The sequence below is a fragment of the Marmota monax genome, unplaced genomic scaffold, assembly GCF_021218885.2.
Source record: "Marmota monax isolate L192 unplaced genomic scaffold, Marmota_monax_Labrador192_F-V1.1 WCK01_AAM20220418_F8-fsc00021, whole genome shotgun sequence".
NCBI classification, from domain to species: Eukaryota; Metazoa; Chordata; class Mammalia; order Rodentia; family Sciuridae; genus Marmota; species Marmota monax.
The window spans coordinates 3170148-3184065 of record NW_026695228.1 but is presented as its reverse complement, the minus strand read 5'-3'; the positions used below and the strand labels follow the sequence as shown (position 1 = coordinate 3184065).

The following is a 13918-nucleotide window of genomic DNA, read 5'->3' as shown; positions in this document are numbered from 1 at the left end:
TTAAAAAAAAAACATTAAATAGGGATGAGAGGTGGGAGGGAAAGGGAGAGAGAAGGGAAATTGCATGGAAATGGAAGGAGACCCTCAGGGTTATACAAAATTACATACAAGAGGGAGTGAGGGGAAAGGGAAAAATAATACAAGGGGGACAAATGAATGACAGTAGAGGGGGTAGAGAGAGAAGAGGGGAGGGGAGGGGAGGGGAGGGAAGGGGGGATAGTAGAGGATAGGAAAGGCAGAATACAACAGACACTAGTATGGCAATATGTAAATCAATGGATGTGTAACTGATGTGATTCTGCAATCTGTATATGGGGTAAAAATGGGAGTTCATAACCCACTTGAATCAAAGTGTGAAATATGATATATCAAGAACTATGTAATGTTTTGAACAACCAACAATAAAAATTTAAAAAAAGAAAGTAAAACAAACAAACAAACAAAAAAAGTACATGTATGAAGACATGAATTGGTGTCAACATACTTTATATACAACCAGAGATATGAAAAATTGTACGGTATACATGTAATAAGAATTGTAATGCATTCTGCTGTCATTTATGTTTTTTAAATCAATAAAAAAAGATAATGAAAAGACCTTCTGTAGAATGGAGAAAATGTTTGCAAAATGCATACCTGATAAAGGGCTAGTATTCAAAATATGCTAAGAACTATTTATTTATTTTATTTAGGTACCAGGTATTTGACTCACGGGCATTTATTTATTTATTTTTATTTTGAAAGAGGGTCTTATTAAGTTGCTGAAGGATTCACTAGATTGCTGAGGCTGACCTTAAGCTCGAGCTATTCCTGCCTTAGCTTCTCAAGCTGCTGAGATTATAGGTTTGCATCAGCATCCTCAGCTAAAAGTACTCTTAAAACTCTAAGACAATGAACAATTTATTTAAAATTGTGCAAAAGATCTGAATAGATTCCTCACCAAAGAAAATATAAAGATGGCAAATAAACATATGAAGGGATATTCAACACTATATGTAATTAGGGAATTGTAAATTAAACAGCAAGAAAATACTACATACCTATAAGAATGGCTAAAACCCCCAAAAAACTGACAACACCAAATTATGGTGAAAATGTGAAACAATAAGATGTCTCATTTATTGCTGATGGAAATGCAATGTGGTACAGCCACTTTAGAAAGCATTATGATGATTTCTTATAAAACTAATTCTCATCATTTGATCAGGAATCATGCCTCTTGGCATTTTCCAAGAGGGACTGAAAACTTATGCTGACACAAAAACTTGTGCTTTAATGTTTACAGTATATTTATTCATATCTGACAAAACTTGGATGCAATTAAGATGTTCCTAAGAGGTTGAATGATAAACTATAGTACATATAAGCAATGGAATATTATTCAGTACTAAAATTAAGTGAGCTATAAAAACCACATAAAGACATGGAGGAAACATAAATGCATGTTACTATGTGAAAGAAGCCATATGAAAAGGCTACATACTTAAGTCTAACTATATGACATTTTGGAAAAGGCAAAACTATGGAGATAGTAACAAAAGGATCAGTGATTGTTGAGAGTTAGTAGGAGGGGGAGATGAATAGGTGGAGCACAGGAGATATTTAAGGCAGTGAAATTACTGTATGTGATACTACAATGTTGAATACATGTGATTAAAACCCACAGAATAATACTAGCAGTAACCCTTAAAGTAAACTATGGAGTTTGGAGGATAATGATATAACAACTAAACCATGAAATGCTGACAGTGGGTGAGGCTGTAAGAAGTGCACGGGAACTCTGGTACTTTCCACTCATTCCAAAACTGCTCTAAAAATAAAGCCTATTTTAAGAAATGAATAATCCTGAGGGGAAACTTTTAGAGATAGGCACATCCACTCTAAAACACAGAGCATGAGGCAGGGGGGTAAAACTAAATGGTATAGTACTTGCCTGGCATGCATGAGGTTCCAGGTTTAATCCCTATATGTGCTCAACATATAAAATGTAGTCCACGTAAGAAAATATTAATCTTGGGACTGGGGTTGTAGCTCAATGGTAGATGCTTGCCTACCACATGTGATGCATTGGGTTCAATTCTCAGCACCACATAAAATAAATAAATAAAAGTACTGTGTCCATTTACAACTAAAAATATTTTTTTAAAAAGGAAATATCAATCTTACAAGCAATACAAAAATCCTGAAACTGAGTTAGAAAGAGATTACATTCATTATATCCTATAATTCATTATATCCTAAGCAATGGAATATTATTTAGTACTAAAATTAAGTGAGCTATAAAAACCATGGAAACATAAATGCATGTTACTATGTGAAAGAAGCCATATGAAAAGGCTACATACTTAAGTCTAACTATATGACATTTTGGAAAGGGCAAAACTATGGAGATAGTAACAAAAGGATCAGTGATTGTTGAGTGTTAGTGGGATTAAAATACTATTATAAAAATACTATTATATTTTTAAAATACTATTTTTTAAAAATACTATTATAATGAATGTTCCTATAAAAAGCTTTCAAGCCCCACTAAAAGAATCACCAAGTTGGAGCAATAGTTAATTCAAGAACAACAAAAAAAAAGAGCAACTAAATCATGTAGACAGAACTTTGAAATTTGTTATAGTCTAATTGAATCTTATTTACATATTATTTAATGATCCTGCATATTTCAACAATGAAAGACTTGTATCAGAGATCAGAGTGTGCCAATTTCTGTAGAGTACAAAGAATACGAGCTAAATATTAGTAGAATTATTTCTGTGTTAGAATAAGCAATTGTTAGGTGAAGAAATCCTCAAATTTGCTGGAATGAAATAAATGAGTTGTCTCTAAGGTACTCATCTTTTGTGAAATATCTTATTAATGGCTAATTATCTCTCAAAAGTACTTTTGAACACATAAGAAGTCAAATACTGTACCAGAATCCACACTGTATGCTAAGCAGACCAAAGGATTAAATTGACTATTTTAGAGATACTGACTCTGAGTGAGCTTGCTATAGTAAAGATGGAACTCCTAGATATCTGTTCATGTTCCCCCACTCTAGCCACCTGGAGGACAAAAATGAAAGCATTTCAGCTTATGGCTCCCAAGAATCACACTAAATTTTACAAATTCTGCATGCAGAAATCATCAAACTTTCATCAAGAAAATGAGCTACTGCTAAAAAATCAAACAAAAAATATGCCTCCTCAGGATCTCGGAATAGAAAATGCCAAAGGACATAAGGCAGAAGTAGCCTGGCACACACCTTGGCCAAGATATATTTCCAAAACTTATTGTGAGAGCAAGTGTATTGTGAGTGGGAGATAGATGTAATATAACTTTAAAGTAAATGACTATATTACTTAAAGGTATTAATGGTTAAAATATTTCAAGGCCTATTGTAGTTAAACAAGATAACTGTATATAGTCTGTGCAAGACACAAAATTGTATTTGTGACAATAGAGTAAGTTCAACCTTTATTGCTAATAAACACAGACATTATATTTTCAGCACAAGGAATAAAATTGCATTTGTGGCAATAAATGTCTCTTCTGGTTTCAGAATAAACCTGTGTGGTGTGCTTATCATTCTTTTTCCATTCTTTTCAAACCTACTTATTTTCTTTAAAACCTAAATTTAAGTGGTTGGGTTACATTTAAACTTTTTCTCAAATAAAATATTTTCATATAAATTAACTGAAAATATACATAAAACTTTTCCAAAGGAGAAAATAATCACTATTTCTTTGAAATTTAGTCATCACTGAAGGCCAGATCTTCCCACAGAGCAATCTTTTTTAGAAATTAAGGTACTAAAGAAAGAAGGGGCCTTGTGAAACATAAAAATTATGATCACTAAGTTAAAAAAAATTACAACATATTTAAGTTTATTGAAAATTATCATTTTTATGTGACAATCATAATCTTTTAGACTTAATATGTGTTATATCTATTATAATCTTTCTAATGAATTAGGTTAAGAAATAAACCATAACATTTATGATTCAAGAGAATTTTCTTTGAAATAGATTTTTACTTAATTATAATAGTTCATCTTTTATTCCTGGCTTGAATTTACCTAAAAATAAAACATTTTCAAAATACTATGTTCTGAAAAAATATACATATCCAAGTAAAATTATCATATCAGAAGTATGTTTTAAAGCTATGGTTTCTAATTTTGAATTATTTATATTGGTTTTGAAATATACAAGAGGACCTGCACAGATAAAAAAGATAACCAGAAGCATTAATTACTATCCCAGTTTTTAACAGAATATATTTTTTGTCATCAAAAGTAGCTTCCAAGGACAAAATACATGCTATTAATTAATGCAAAATTATTTTCCAATGGACACAGACATAGTATCTCCCTATAAAGATACAGAGATTTTAAAATGTGTAAACATTTTAAATAAATAAATAAATCCTTCTTTGGGGTGGTAAAAACAAAAAACTCATATACCCTGCTTTGACAGGCAGCACATTTCCAGTCTTTGCTCATGAGAATATCCATAGAATAGATATGCTTCTTGAAGTGCACTTTTATACCACTTCTTTTTATTTGTACATTTTCCTGGCTAAAAAATACAAAAAAGAATAAGATATATTTTTAAATATGTAATTTTATTTTAAAATCCAAACTTACCTATTGAGCTGGAAGTAAATCTACTTTGAGCATTGTATAATATATTATCAGACTTTGGTCTGTGATTGTTGCTTTATGACTTAACAGTTTAGTGCAGCTGTAGGAATTTTGCAAGCTAATAGTCAAAAGAGTCAGATGCTTAGCTCACTGAGCTAATATTATGATTCATCTTATATTTAGAAGGTTTCTTAAACTTTTTGTGCCTGGTTATCTGGAAAATGTGAATATTAATAATATGTGCACCATAAACTTCCATGAGCCTTATGTAATAGGTAATAGTTTTTTAGAATATAAGAACGAAAAAAGAATTGCAATGAAGGTAGAGCACATTTTCTACATGCTTACTTAGTTTTTTAGAAAATGAAGAATCCATGGGTTAAAGCTGACTATAAATATTATCTAATCAAATAATTTTTCCAAACTTTAAAAAAAATGCCAGAAAGGTTTCCATGTTTTTTGTTACAATTTATAAAATGCATGCCACTTTTTTTTTGGAAAATTTTACCATCATAAAAACATAGATATTCATTCTATTCATTCATATTTGCCATCTATGTATAAAGATCATAACTTTATCTCAGACATAGAACATAATTCACCCTTTACATAGAAATATAAATTACTATAGCATCCATATTCAATTTATAGAATGAAACTATATATAAAGCTCTTCTCAAATGCCACCAGTATTCTTGGAATCCCCAAATTAATATCAACTATCTACTCCTATTGCAGTTATTATTTCATTTAATGGTGTTTTACATTATGACTTGTATTATAGCTATTTGTACTCATGACTGTCACCATCATACAATGAACAACCTACAAAGATAAAGGAAATAAATAATATTTCATCTTTGTAACTTCTACAGTACTCATTTGCTTAACACCTCATTGCATACTATAAAAGCATTCAGAAAGTGATTGCTACTTTTATTTTGGATGTTGATTAATTTTATATAAAGGCAGTAAAACAATATTATCAAATAAAAGTACACCTTTGTACACAGGATCTACAAATTTCATTCATTAAGGTATTTGTTAGTAAAAAGATATAGGCAGATTCAATTTATTGAAACTGGAAATTTTAAATTACTTTTAATAATATCTAGCCAGGTACAGAGGCACACACCTGTAATCCTAGTAGCTCAGGAGGCTGAGGCAGGAGGATTGAGAGTTCAAAGCTAGCCTCAGCAACTTATTGAGGCACTAAGCAACTCAATGAGACTCTATCTCTAAAGGGCTGGGTGAGGATGTGGCTCAGTGGTCCCTAAGATCAATCTCTGGTAACCCCCCCCCGCCAAAAAAAAAAAAAGATTATCTAAGCTAGCTTTTGCATATTTGAGGTACTTCTACAATTCCAATGTTTTCATGTGCCGCAGTCTGGCTGGGCACAAATGCCACAGTCTGGCTGGGCACACGATCACGAGCCACCACACAGCTTGTAGATTCAAACAGCAACTCTTTATTCCCGAACTCACACCAGCCGTCTACAGTCACGTTCTGGGGAAATCCACGTTCTCTTCCCAAATCCACGTTCTCTGCCCAAATCCACCTCCACTGGGCTTCTATCTCCAAAATATACTGTCTGAATCCCGTGAGAACTCAAGGGGAACTCAGGCAGCAGGAGGGGAACTCAGGCAGCAGGATACGCCCTATTCCCAGCAGGAATAATCTTAAACCTTAAACCTGGAACCTAAACTGGGAACGCCCTAAACAGGATTATCTTAAAACCGGGAACACCCTAATCTGCCTTGGTCCTTGAGCAAGGTCACGTACATTCAATGTCACTGCAACATGTCAGCAACATGGGGTACGCTGGCAAGGAAATTGTCATACCTACTTGGCTAATGGCTCCCAGCATTCATGATTTTAAGTAATAAAGTATAGTGAAAAATCACCTAAAGCTTATATGGCACTAAAAGTTGCTACTAGTTGGGTATGGTTCACATCTATAATCCTAGACTTAGGAGGCTTAGGTAAAAGGATTGCAAGTTTAAGGCCAGCCTAGGCAAAGTAGGGAGACCCTCAACAACTCAAGGAGACTCTGTCACTAAATAAATAAATAAGAAAGAAAGGAAGGAAGGAAGGAAGGAAGGAAGGAAGGAAGGAGGGCTTGGGATGTAAGCTCAGTTGGGTAAAGTGCTCCTTGGTGAGAAGGGGTGGGAGAGATGCTATACCTATGGGTATAGTATTAAAAAGTGTTCCCCCCCCAAAAAAAAAATCAATGTGATATAGCCCAAATAAATTTGAGTAAGTTAAGGGAACCGAAAGCTTTGTTTAAAACTTCCCTGGGAACCTTTAAGAACTTATTGGTTGATATGTGCCACCTAGTGGTAATACAAATGAACACTTTCAGGGAACTCAAAAAGCTCTATTTTATAAAGAATTTTGAATACCAGATTAGGCTCAACTGTGCATTTTATTTTTGAAGTAGGTTGTTTTTTTTTTTAATTCAAGAAGTCACTGGTTCAAATTCTAATAGTATGTAATGCTCCTGCCTTCCCATCCCGGATACTGTTTATCACAAAGGCAAACATAATTAATAGTTTCCTTTGTATTCTTCCAGAGATATTGTATGTATTTACAATCATTTAAATAATTTGTATGAACATATATTTTAGAAGGACACGAATATTTATATTTTTTAAAATTTTCTTACAAATTGCTTATTGATTCAATATATGTTGTATATTCAAGGTCTATCATTGAAGAAAATGCATAAAACTTACATTCTAGCGTGTTAGGACAAACAACCTACTACAAGCATAACAAATGAGTAAAAGCTATAAGAGGTGCTAAGTACTATATAATAAAGACAAGACAAAACAAGAGTGATCACAAATGCTGAGGGATAAGCAATAGAGTGGTCAGGATAAATCATTGAAAAGGTAATATTTTAGTGAAGACCTGAAGGAGACTGGGGAGTTAGCTATTTAGCTATGCAAGGAAAGAGCATTTCAGGCAAAAAAAAAATCCCCTATCATTAATGCACATAAATCCAGTTTGAGAGGATGAATTACATAGAGGGAGAGTAATAGGGAATGATGTCAGAAAATTAGTAAGGGCCAGGTCATGGAGGTCCTTGTAGGCTGCTAGAAGGTCTTTGACTATTACTTTGAGCAAAAGAGATGTTATTGTAGTGTTATAATCGGAATAATAACATTTGATTTTGTCTAATGTTTTAAAATAATTATTCTCGTTGCATTGATGAGGACAGAATGTACAGGTAAAAGTGGAGAAGCAGGACAGCTAGTTAGAAGTCACTGCAATAATCCAGGCAAGAAATGATGATGATGTGGATTAATGAAGTAGCAACTCCTGTGGTGAAAAGTGTCAGGATTCTGGATGTAATTTGACCAAAAGTAATTACTGGACCAACCAAAAACTAGTATGAAAGAAAGTGAGGAAGATTCTAGGGCTTTTAGGCTGAATGAGTAAAAGGTTGAAAACTGCTATGCATTCAGATGAGGTATGCTCAAAAAAGGGAGGAAGATGAGGAGTTTCGGCATGCCAAGTACAAGATGTCTCATATTCATGTCCATAAGAAGGATAACTCTGACATCCAAATGGAGATATCAAATATCAATTGGATAAGGAAATTCATGAGAGAGAATTAATATAAAATTTGGTAATCTCTTTCTCTACACACACATGGAGAAAGGGGGAGGGGGGAAAGAGAGAGAGGTAGAGAGAAATTGTCAGTACTTAAAGCCTGACAACCAAAGGAATGAGGAAACAGATGTACACATACATACCCACATACAAGATACATAGGTACACTATTTGACAAATGTCCTAGTTTTTTGTTTGTTTGTTTTGATAACAGAGATTAAACCCAGGGATGCTTAACAACTGAGCCATATCTCCAGCCCTTTTAATTTTTTTTTTTTTTTTGAGACAGGGTCTTGCTAAGTTACTTAGGGCCTCACCAAATTGCTGAGACTGGCTTTGAACTCGCAATCCTCCTTGCCTCAGTCTCCAAAGTCACTGGGATTACAGATATGTCTCCACTGTGCCTGGGAGCAATGCCCTAGGTTGTTTCTAACATTAGACAATTTGAAACAATGCTTCAATGAAAATTTTATCCATATGATATTTTGCCCATTTGAAAGTCTATTAAAGGATACATTTTTAGACATTAAATAGCCAGGTTTAATGTATGCATATTTTAAATTTTAGAAGGTACTGTGAAATTACTCTTGAATGAGGAGGTTGCAATCTATGATGCCACATACAATATATTTCCTTACATCCTGGAGAATACTTCTGTTTTAAGTTTTTAGATATGTGGTACATTTTTTAAGGAAAAATAATAATTTCTTTCTATGATCATTTTCATTTCTTCAATTTGGACCATTTTTCATTATTTTTAAAAGCAACTTATATTTTCCTTTCTAAGGAATGACTGTTCAAGTACTCCGTTAAGATCTATAATGGTATTTCTTATTGATTTGTAAAAAATTTTTACACATTAAAGGGATTGGCCCTTTGCTTTAAATGTTACAATTATTTTCCTGTTTATAGTTTATCTTTTAGTACTTCTGATTTTTCTTTTTGTACATTTAAACCTTTCATTTTTCTAGAACTAAATATGGATGTATGTATGATTTATAATTCCAAATTCATTTTTCTCAAGAAAGCTATTTGTACCCACACCATTTACAAACAAAACCATTTTACTTTTTTCTTATTTACTTTTTTATTTAAGTATTTAAAGATGGGGGTCTAGCTACATAGCCCAGTCTGATGTCAAATTCCTGGGCTCAAGTAATCCTCCTACCTCAACCTCCTGAGTAGTTAGAACAACAGGCTCACAATACTGGGCCCAGCTTTTACTAAATATGACCTTGCCCATAATTGTTCTTCCAAATACTTTTATTTGTAGACTCCACTGTTCTATCAATCTGTCAAATCATTGTTAGTAAAAAAAAAATGTTTTAACTATTGAAGCTTTAAATCCAAGTTCTTGTCCATGCTACCACTGAATTCCATCCCTGGCACTTTTTAAATTTTTTGTTGAGATAGGGTCTTCTAAGTTGCTGACACTGGCCTTGAACTTGTGAACTTCCTGCCTCAGCTTCCCACATAGCTGGGATTACAGATGTGGAACACCCTGCTAACTTCTTAACAGCTTTTCTATTATTTATAACAGCTTTGTTTAAAACAGTTTTTCATTTGAGTTCCATGGGTTTCCCAGGTATATAATCATCTGCTAATAATGTAATTTTTTCTTCCTTTCCTATCTATTCATGTTTGCTTCTTTCTTTGGATAATTATATTAGCAATTAGGACAATTTTAAATAGTCATATTAATTCAACTTATTTTTAAAAATCCTATATTTCCCCCTAAACAGCAAATTTTCCTCTATATAAAATATTCAGTCAAATGAGTTCATGAACTCGTTTAAGACATGTTGAACTGATTCACATTTATTTAATTGAGTCATTCCACAGAAGGTACCAAAAAAAGTTTGCAATCATCTTCATAAACATAGCTCTTTATGACATTTGCTGGTAAATGGATGAAGTTGGAGAATATCTTGCTAAGTGAAATAAGCCAATCCCCAAAACAAAGCCAAATGTTTTCTCTAATATGCAGATGCTAATTCACAATAAGGCAGGGAGCCCTAAGGAAGAACAGAGTTACTTTAGATTGGTTAGAGAAGAGTGAAGGGAAGGGAGGGGAGAGGCTGTCGGGATAGGATAGTAGAACGAAACAGACATTATTACTTTATGTAAATATATATGACTGCATCACCAATGTGATTCTACAACATGTAAATCAGAAAAATGAGAAATTATATCCCATCTATGTATGATATATCAAAGTGCATGAATGCATTCTACTGTCATGTATAACTAAATAAAGCAAATAAAAAAATTTTAAAAAGCATAGCTCTTTAAAACATTACAATAATCTTTCAATTGAAATATGCCAAGGAATGACCTCTGGGATGACAAGAAATAAGCAGAGTCAGTATCTCACTAAACATAATAGATTCATTCCCTATACTAATTACTAGGATAAAGTTTTTCATGAATGAATATCATGCATAAATGATTTACAGTCGTAACACTGAAAAACAGTACAATTTTAAAATACTATAGTATTTCATGAAATAAATGTTCAACTTGAAAATTTATATTCTGAAAACAAAGTAAGCAAACAATGATATTTTATAAATAAATCCAAACTAAGGCAAAAACTACCTTTAAAAAATGCGAAAACATTTACATTTACCTTTCCAGCCAGAAGTTAGATAATTAAGTTCAGATTTGAAAAAGAATTGTTTAAAGTCAAATACTATTCAAAATAGGAATGTAAAAAAATGTATTTCTACTCAATTTTTCAAACAGAATCTAGATGTTTTTTAATCTTTTGCTAATATTTCCAACAGGCTGTATGACTTTTCTGCTAATATCCAAGTAATGAAACACCCTCTGATTATTTTTAGTCCCCCAAAGTTAAAAAACGAAAATGTCCACTGCATGTAAGAGACAAAATTCCAAATTTTCATTCAAGTTAAAGCTCCTGTGCTCCACAAACTAGAGGTACACTTTAGGCTGCAAAGTGGTTCTCCTTGTCCTTGTGCTTTTCCTTCTCCCATCACATTTTCTGTGTTCTCTGGGGTTGAAAGATATGTACGGAACAGAAAAGAAATTTTTAAAAAACATTTGTTTGTCTGCTGTTAGGGCAAGGTGGAGTTAGTTGGTGCTTTCAGGGCTATAAAGTATTTTTTATTGTGGGGTGCTTTGTGGATTTTCTGAGAATTCTGTCTCCCAACCAGATACATTTGACTGAAGCTCCCTTGAGAGGGCAATGCCTTTCTTTCAGGTGGTTGATTTCAATGCATATTGCATTACCAGTTTTCTGCATCTTTCTGCTTAGCCTGCATGGGGACAGGAAGCTCTCTTAAGTGGACACCCTTTTAAGATGACCTCTGACTATTCCCAGGTATGCATCATTGCCTCTGAAAACAGTGGGAATGTTGGCCATTCTCAGTGGCCTCCATGCTTCTTTAGCTGTAATGAACAGAAACTCTCACCTTGTAAATTTCTCAAGGGGTAAATGAATACAAGTATGCTGTATTGTTTAAGCTCCAGGATACATGATTCACTAAGCATTCAAAATTAAAAACAAGAACTAAAACAAAAACAAAAATACAACAACTCTTATATTACACATGAAATGAAGGAAAATTACCATCATTCCTTTCCCTAACGTGGGGAAGGAAGAGATGTAGAAAAATTCCACAGCACACTGACATTTTCTTTTAAGAAATTCCTGTACGTTCAACATCTGACTTTTATATCTTCACGTAAATTGCCAGGCACGTTTTGGCACCTCCTCTGTAAGTCCTGCATACACAATTTTGTGCCTCACTTTGCAAATTATTTTTGTCATCAGCTTGGGGTTCTAAAAGACTTAGATCTTTTACTAAAACCAAGGTGTATATATTAATTTCAGAACTTTTAAGTGAGCTGATCTCCCACCCCAAAACAGGACACAAAAAGTTTGGAAATACACTATTAAGAAGGAAATTTTAAGGGCTGGGGTTGTGGCTCAGTGGTAGAGTGCTCGCCTGGCATGTGTGAGGCAATGGGTTCAATCCTCAGCACCACATAAAAATGAACAAATAAAATAAAGTTTTTTTTTTAAAAAAAGGAAATTTTGAAGGCAAAATTTAGGAAACTTTAGGAACTAAAAGCTTATAAAATTAAGGATTAAGACCAATGACTTCATATGAGACCACAGGAAGGAGTGGGCACCCTTAGCTTCAAATTCCAGTAAATCTTGTGTACGTGAGAGGCTATCACATGCTTTATTATATTTATATTACTTTGACAACTTGAGTTGTCTCTATCAGTTTTATTAAACTTAGGGGGGGATTAATAAAATAAATATAATTAGTCTAAAAATTGGTGTACGCTTATGAGAATAAATAAGATTATTCTTGACAGATGAATAAGCCTGGAAATGTTTGGAGTAAGGATGAGGTTTGAGACTAAACAGATGGCTAGACAGGGAAAGATAACACCCTATGTCTGAGAAAATTCCTAGCTGTGTCCAAAATTGAAAAGTTTTAAAACCACTGTCGTGTGTGATCTTGTGTCAATCAGGTGTTATTGTACAACTGAGGGCTTTAATATCATTTTTCCATTTCCCAGGGTTTGAAGTTGACTGTCCCTTTTCAGTAACTTTTAACTCACTGAATAAAGTTTGTGCTATCATCACGTACTAATATGAAGGTGTAAATTCAAGAAAAAGATTGCTTATTTGTCCACCCAGTAAGTCCAGTGGAGAGAATTCTTCAATATGCCAGAAATTCAGGTCTCTGTTGCTTTGCATTTCAAGATTTTTTCTCCATATAATAATTAATAATTAATTAATAAAGACATAATAAACTGGGGTTGTCGCAAGAAAAATCTTATTCTTCAAACCTGAATGTTTAAACAATGTCATATTACCTTATTTTTGCTAAATCAAACTGAAGGTGACAAACTTCATTCAACCAGGATGAGAAATTTGGTCTTGGTCATTTTGTGGCCACCAAAGAAAGGTTCATAAAAATTGGAAAGATATACAGTGCTTGAAAAGTGAGATAAAATGATTACTCTTCAATACATAATGGTAACATGAATAGGGAGCCCAACAGCTTCTTTGCCACACCTTCACAAAGTAATTTTTTCAAATTCTAATACCTTAATAGCATGGGTACAACCTTCCAAAGTACATTACAGTAGTACTATTCTCCAGGCACTGCAACTTGCCTTTGGTACCGACAGAACATATTTTGTCCTCTTCCAAGTCTGAAAATATAATCTATGCTTGCTGTTCCTGCCTCTCCCTCTCAAAAACACAGGACTCTCTTCTCAGTTTACTCTGCCAACTTTCAAGGAACTCAGATCAGGAAAACAGACAAGCCCTACAAAAGGTCTGATTACTGTTTGGAATAAAAGAGAAGGGAAAATACAATCAAAAGAATTATTATTATCAAACACTGGTGTTTTGTTAGTTCCAAGGAAGACTGTCCTACCTGTGGACTTTAAAAATGAGTAGAGATTGGGAATAAGAGTCTTTACTTTCCATCCACTGGATCCCTATACCTTTAATCCTATCTATTGCTCTCCCCTAATTTTTCTGTAAAACATTCATAATCAACTAACAAACTATGTCTTTTTCTTATTTATGTGTTTACTACATGTCTTATTCCACTGTTTTAAGTCTCATGGAGGGTACTGAATTTTGTCTGTTTTGTTCACTTCTGAGCCTAGAAG

The 13918-nt window shown here is 33.4% G+C and overlaps 1 protein-coding gene across 1 annotated transcript in view; it reads right to left on the bottom strand.

The window, feature by feature from the left end:
* The window catches only part of Zcwpw2 (zinc finger CW-type and PWWP domain containing 2), a 131497-nt gene that overhangs the window by 43769 nt on the left and 73810 nt on the right, over nucleotides 1–13918 (bottom strand). Inside the window, exon 4 of the mRNA XM_046437664.2 lies at nucleotides 4454–4568. Within this exon, the coding sequence (XP_046293620.1) occupies nucleotides 4454–4568 (115 nt within the window). The remainder of the gene's footprint in view (nucleotides 1–4453; nucleotides 4569–13918) is intronic.